This window comes from Nansenia antarctica (genome assembly GCF_963989245.1).
Source record: "Nansenia antarctica genome assembly, chromosome: 17".
NCBI classification, from domain to species: domain Eukaryota; kingdom Metazoa; phylum Chordata; class Actinopteri; order Argentiniformes; family Microstomatidae; genus Nansenia; species Nansenia antarctica.
Genome location: NC_137687.1, coordinates 20,869,979 through 20,877,478, shown reverse-complemented (window position 1 = coordinate 20,877,478; position 7,500 = coordinate 20,869,979). Strand labels below are relative to the sequence as shown.

The window sequence follows — 7,500 nt, the reverse complement described above, 5'->3', positions numbered from 1 at the left end:
GGGAGGGAGGGGGTAAAACCAAAGGGATTCTCTGACGATACTCCTCTGAGATGCTCCTCGGTCAACCTCGGGTTTATGAATGCGCTCGCTTACGTGAATCACCGACTAGTATGTTTAGAGTAGAACAGGGCTGCTGGTGCACAGTGGAGTGTAATAGTTCAGCACACAGCTGACTGGGTACAGTTTGAAGTTACGGATGTTTTGTTCTTTTTTTTCGCCTCCTTGTCTTTGCTCATTTTGATTTCGTGGGAGTCCTTGAACCTCGAAATGCCTCGGAAAGATAGCCACCTTTAAAAAATGTTTTTAAGAAAAGGAATAACATTCCAGCCGGCAGCTATCTCCAGCCAGTCTCGCACTGGGCGGCTTGGCCAGGCGGCTAGGGAGGGTGCTAAGTAAAGAAACGCTGATATATTCTCACTCCCACAGTACAGATATCACACCAGGCTCAGCGAGAGCCTGTCACCAGCACGGCCAATATCACCATCTACGCTGGGTTCAGCCATGGGGCACGGAGACAGAGGAGGAGGGAGGGAGGGAGGGGAAGACAGAAGAGAGGAAGGGGCGCCAGAGGGAGGAAGACAAAGAGGAGGGGGAGGAGGGGATGGACTGGGGAGGAGGAGGAGGAGGAGGAGAGGGGCTGGGGGAGGAGGTGGAGGTGGCTGGAGAGCTGTTTTAACACTTAGGGACGAGGGTGTGTGGTGTGGTGTGTGTGCGTGTGCGTGGAGCGCCTGCCCAGGGAAAGCCAGACGCACAGGGACATGTTGAAAAGGTTGACCCAGGCTTTTGTCTGCAGCCTGTCGCTGGGAGGGACAGAGAACCTCAGAGAGGCCGCGGGCCCAGGCCTCGTCAGCCACCACCTAGACTTCATAAAGCAATAAACCAGGTGTTGAGAACACGCACACACATACACACGCACGCAAACACGCACACACGCACGCACACACATGCAAACACGCACACACATACACACGCACGCACACACACACGCACGGACACACATGCAAACACGCACACACATACACACGCACGCACACACACACGGACACACATGCAAACACGCACACACATACACACGCACGCACGCACGTACGCACGGACACACATGCAAACACGCACACACATACACACGCACGTACGCACGGACACACATGCAAACACGCACACACACACACACACACACGCGCGTGCACACACTCCGATCTAACACTAAGGAGAGAGGCGGTGTGCAAAATACAAGGATCGATCAAAGTTTGGACTTGGCTAGATGAGGCTGGCCATGAATCAAAGCGGTGTAATTGTGTTCCCCCCCACCCCCCTTTACTGTGGTCAGAGAACGGAGCGTGTGTGTCAGCAGAGATCAGTTCATTTGGTTTATATGGCCCTCAGGGGGGTCAGGGGATATGTGTGTGTGTGTGTGTGTGTGTGTGTGTGTGTGTGTGTGTGTGTTCTTATATGTGTGTGTGTGCTCAAAATGCAACTTCTATATGTGTACAGTATGGGTACTAGTATCTATCTATGTGTTGTGTGTGTCCATGGAGCAGTCAGACATGATTAATGTGGGGTCAGCTGCAGTCTGCCCTCTCTCCACTCTGTCGTCCTGGTGGCCTCTCTATCGGCCGCTCTCTTTCCTTCTCTCTCTCTCTCTCTCTCTCTCTCTCTCTCTCTCTCTCTCTCTCTCACACGCTTTTGTTCTCACTCTCTCGCCCTCTTGCGCTCTTATCTTTCTTTCTCTCTGCCTCTCTCAGTTCTCTCTCCTTTCTTGCCTCTCTCACTCTCAACCTTCTCATCACCCTCTTTTTTTCCGGTCACTCTTTTCAAATGCATCTACTTGGTAGTGTCTGCTTTTTCTCTCTATTCTCTGTCCCCTCTCTCTCTCTCTCTCTCTCTCTCTCTCTCTCTCTCTCTCTCTCTCTCTCTCTCTCTCTTTCTCGCACACACACACAAACACACAGACACACACACACACACACACACACACACACACACACACACACACACACACACACACCTCCTGTGTATTTAATCATTGATTCTATTATGGTAGATAGCCAATGCCTCAAAAAGCACAGGCAGCAAAGAGCCAAGGCAGGCAGAAATGTCTCTAACCCTCATCAAGTGTAACTCTTTGTGTCCCTCATGTTGACTGAGATGGATGAAGATAATATCCCAGTCCATCTGGAAGGACCATAACTCTCTCATAGCTCTAGGATATTTATCTTCAGAGTTGTGGCACTGAGGTTTGTCCAAAAAAGTCATATGAATGTCAGTAATCATAGCAACCCTGTTCAGTGTTAGGCCTAGTAGTCATTTTTGTACACCCCCTGCCCGTGTTGCTTTACTCAGGTGTTGAGCTGATGTTGGTACTGAGACCTACACGACTCATTTGGTGTTTAAAATAAGACTTTACATTACGTGTTTACATTCAGTGATTGTATCATTGTATCACAAGCGAAGAATACCATGACAACAATTTAAGATACATTGTTGAGTGTGATCAAATATTTGTATTTGATATTCGAGACGTGTACAAGCTGTGTACAAGGTGACCGGTCGTTAATATAGCTTATTTTTCTTCTTACCTGCGCAGTTTTACACACAGTCTCTGTTTCTGGGGATGATAAGGAAAGCAAAATAATGAAGAACCTTCGAATAAATGAATGAATGAACGAACAAATTAATGACTGAATGAATGAATGAATGAATGAATCTTTATTTCGGACATGATTTTAAAATGAAAAATAAAAAATTATAACTAATAACGAAAAATACAGGTGTCCCTGTTCGAAAGGGTTAGGGTTAGGATGAAGCCTAAGCTTATCATGTCCTACCCCTTCATTTATATTACGGTGGGAGTACACACATTTAGCAGCCAAATAATTTGTTCATGTCAGTTCTGCAGTGCTGAACGTTTGTTTGGGTGTGTCCAGTTGCTTCCCACTTCACCAGCGTATGTTTAAAGACTACTGGTCATGTAGTTTATCTTCATGTTTGTCCTGGTGTTAGTGGGGTCTCCTTCACTATCATGAGGTGGTGTTGTAGTGTGTTTGTCTCTGTCCCTCTGGTGCCCTCCCCTTGAGCTGCGCTTGACCCCTCCTCACTGTCTCTCTGAACCCTCTTGTCTGTGTTATCGCTCATACTCATTCACGGAGGACGCCACCTTCGTCTGGGTGACACCAACTGAAACAAACACACTGCTTATCGGTGTGATCTGGTGTTTTTTTGTGGGTCAGAGACAGTCACCCCTGTGTCTCCCTGGCTGTGAGGAAGTGACATCACTGAGCCCCCCGGCGCTCCTGGGAGCAGGGCGACAGAGGAGCCTCTCTCCCTCTGTCCTTATTAGATCAGGTCCCCTCCACAGACACCAGGCCCGCCGGCGCCCCCTTTGGCATGACAGTCATGCTTGTGTTCCTTATTACTGCCCTTCACACGCCACTCTGTAAGTCTGCCTTCATTAGACAGAACATTTGAAGGATTTTACACTTATCCAGACCACACAACTTTTTTTTATTGGCTATTCATCCCAGAGGTTAAGGGCGCAATGATCAAATGACCGTGATTTACTGCGTAACTGGTCTATACACATAGACCACTTAATTACTACATCAGGAATCAGGGTCATTACCGCATCAGGAAAGGCCGTAGCCTTTTTCTTTCATTCATTGGTTGGCTATTCAAATGAAATCACACAGAATTAATGAATGGTTTAATTAAATGTTTTATGAAAATGACTTATTTCTGAGAGGGTAGAAGAAAACACTTTAATTAAGTCCACCGTCCAGGAGGCTAATTAACCCAAACACATGGCTCCTTCCTGTGTGTTTGTAAAGAGTAGAGAGTGAGGTTAAGCAGGGAGGGGACACAGCCTTGGGTCTGTGAGAGGCCAGGCTCCAGTGTTTGGAGTGCTGTTCATTTCCTCCAGAACAGGGAACGGCCGCTAAAGGTATCATTGAAATGATGAACGCGGTGCTCCACACCGACATCAGCGTTTAATCTGAGTCATCGGAGAAATAAAGCTGTATAAACTTCAAACAACTCTCTTTCATCTGCAGTTAGAGAGAGAGACTCACAGATGTTAACTCTCTCCCCCTCCCCTCACCTCTTTCTTTCTTTTACTGAACCCACCTCAAACCCTATCCAAATTCAGATCCACCATCCGTGTGTGTGTGTGTGTGTGTGTGTGTGTGTGTGTGTGTGTGTGTGTGTGTGTGAGTGTGCATGCGTGCGTGCGTGCGTGCCCGAGTGTGCATGCGTGCATGTGTGTGCGTGCATGCGTGCGTGTGTGTGTGTGCATGTGTCTATATGTTGTATAGGTAACCCTCTCCCATATTGCCTCTCTAACTGTTCTTTGCTCCAGTCTGTTCTCACGCCCGCCCTGACCCTGGTTCCTATTTTCCATCGGAACGGAAAACTCTAAACGTTTGTGTCTCAAAGCTGCGGCAAGGATTACCTTTCCATCAAGAAAAGAATGAAGTGTGAAAAGCAATCTGAAAAACGCCACACTGAGATATAGAACTTTGGCGGATGCAATTATGCCAACGACAGATCATATCCCTTACCTGTATGGATGCTTTTGCTTTGTTTTTCTTGTAGTTTTTTTTCTGTCAGTTGAGACATTGACTGCAAGGATGGTGAACTGTTTGAAAGACAGTCTGACTTTGTCGCTTCTCTCTCTCTCCGGCTGCGTTTACACTGCCAGGTAGAAGTCACACAATTCCGATTTCTTGCTCACATGTGGCACAGATCGGATATGTAACATGTATGTGTAACCAGTAAAAAAGCACATTGAATCTGATATTCTCAGATCCGATTCAGGCCTCAATCATAATATGAGGAAATACATCTGATACTGATGATGTTTGACGTTAGTTTCACTCACAGCAACTGTGAAGTCCAAAAGTGAAGTCTTCTTTCTTCTCCTCCTTAAAATTAGCGCAATATTTTGCGGACCTCTGAACATATTTCAGAAAGCAATGGCTATATTATAATATATATAAGGATTCGAATTTCTGTCTCTTTTGCGTCCATTGCAAGTGCCGGCTGTCTGTTTACTTTTGTTTTCGGTAACCAAACCTTATGTACGCATTCAGCTAAGCAAGTGTAAGCAAGTGTAAGCACAGGTATCGGATATAAGGCGTTCATTTTTTTGGGATATAGGCAAATCGGACCTGAGCATTACGACCGGCAATGTAAATGCAGCTTTTGTTTTTCTCATTCTCTCTCTCTCTCTCTCTCTCTCTCTCTCTCTCTCTCTCTCTCTCTCTCTCTCTCTCTCTCTCTCTCTCTCTCTCTCTCTCTCTTTCTCTCTCTCTTTGTTCTTCTGGTTTAGGTACTCTACTAAAGGCTGGGTCCTGGACCAGACCAGCATCTTTGCCCTGGTGGATGCATTTGTACAGAGGTGCAAAGACCTGCTGGAGGTGAGGTCTCAGCACACACACACACACACACACACAACACACACACACACACACACACACACACACACACACACACACACACACACACACACACAAACAGTGACAAGGGCTCATCTCCTTTTGAAATATAAATGTATTCACATTTATTCAGTGATATCGATCTACTTCTGCTCAATCTGTCTTTCTCTCTTTTCCACTCATCTCACACTCTTGAGTAAAACACCCTTTGATGTGTCACATTCTGTTCCCTCTCACCTTGTTCTCCTCTGTCCTCCTCCCTGTCCCCGCCACCCGCCTCTCCCTCCCCCCTGTCCAACGCCGTCTCTCCCTCCCCCCTGTCCAACACCATCTCTCCCTCCCCCCTCTCCCTCCCCCCTGTCCAACACCGTCTCTCCCTCCCCCCTGTCCAACGCCGCATCTCCCTCCCCCCTGTCCAACACCGTCTCTCCCTCCCCCCTGTCCAACACCGTCTCTCCCTCCCCCCTGTCCAACACCATCTCTCCCTCCCCCCTGTCCAACACCGTCTCTCCCTCCCCCCTGTCCAACACCGTCTCTCCCTCCCCCCTGTCCAACACCGTCTCTCCCTCCCCCCTGTCCAACACCGTCTCTCCCTCCCCCCTGTCCAACGCCGTCTCTCCCTCCCCCCTGTCCAACACCGTCTCTCCCTCCCCCCTGTCCAACGCCGCATCTCCCTCCCCCCTGTCCAACACCGTCTCTCCCTCCCCCCTGTCCAACACCGTCTCTCCCTCCCCCCTGTCCACCACCGCCTCTCCCTCCCCCCTGTCCAACACCGTCTCTCCCTCCCCCCTGTCCAACACCGTCTCTCCCTCCCCCCTGTCCACCACCGCCTCTCCCTCCCCCCTGTCCAACACCGTCTCTCCCTCCCCCCTCCCCCTCCCCCCATCTCCCTCCCCGCCTCTCCCTCCCCCCTCCCCCCCTCCCCCCGCGTCTCCCAGGTGTGTGACTGCCAGCAGCAGTTTGCGCGGTGGGAGGAGGGGGAGCAGATGCCCCTGCCCTGCTTCGCGGGACGCCAGGGGTCGGAGGTCACCCGCAGCCTGCTGGAGATGGAGGCCACCTTCGGCCGCAGCCTGCAGATCCTGCGGCATGTCCGCCAGGGCATCCTGGACGTCAAGAACACGTCCTGGCACGACGACTACAACAGGTCTGTTGGCTCGCCTGAACGCGGTCTGGAGGTAGTTGTGTTCCAGTAGGTAGACGAGTAGGTAGACGTTATGCATACAATCCTCTACAGTTTGCCTAATAACATCCTAAACAAACTCCAATACGTCCAGAACTCTGCTGCCCGTCTGCTCACCTCCACTCGCCGCCGTGACCACATCACCCCTGTCCTCCAAAACCTACACTGGCTCACGGTCAAATACAGGATCCAATTCAAAATCCTACTCACCACTTACAGAGCCATCAACAATCTGGCCCCCTCCTACCTTGCCGACCTCGTCCCCCTCCACACGCCCTCCCGTTGCCTCAGGTCTGACGACCAAACCACCCTCAAGACCACCAGGACCAAGCGGTGATGGGGCCTTTTCAGGCGCAGCCCCGTCCCTCTGGAACGCCCTCCCCAACCACATCAGACAGGCCAACACCCTCCCAACATTTAAACTGGCCCTCAAAACCCACTTCTTCAAGCTTGCCTTCACCAGTTAACCCTCTCCCCCTCCCCTTCCCTTGTGTCCCCAGCACTACCTTATTTAGGCCCCTACACTTTCTTTTATTTATTTTTTGTTTCTTTTATTATTACTACTCGATCTTCTCAGTTTGTAAAGTGTCTTTGAGTGTCTAAGCGCTGTATAAGTCTAATGTATTATTATTATTATTATTATTATTATTATTAATAACACAGTCTGGAGATAGTTGTGTTCAAGTAGGCAGAGGAGGAGGTAGACGGATACATACACTGTGTCACTCTGTCTACAGTACTTGTGAGTCCTGTCGGCCTGGCTTTATGTTTCTACTGTGTTTGCTGTATACGAGCATCTATCACGACAAGTTTTGGTATGTGACTTGGAATCGCATCAATGTCTAGACTCTCTGTCTCGATATGTGTGTGTGTCTGTCTATCCACCTA

The 7,500-nt window shown here is 49.3% G+C and overlaps 1 protein-coding gene across 1 annotated transcript in view; it reads left to right on the top strand.

Annotated features, from left to right (window-relative positions):
- Positions 1-7,500, top strand: part of dnah2 (dynein, axonemal, heavy chain 2) — a gene marked incomplete at both ends in the record, with an annotated part of 183,797 nt that overhangs the window by 12,882 nt on the left and 163,415 nt on the right. Inside the window, 2 exons of the mRNA XM_080547388.1 lie at positions 5,327-5,414; positions 6,371-6,576. Coding sequence (XP_080403514.1) covers positions 5,327-5,414; positions 6,371-6,576 — 294 coding nt within the window. The remainder of the gene's footprint in view (positions 1-5,326; positions 5,415-6,370; positions 6,577-7,500) is intronic.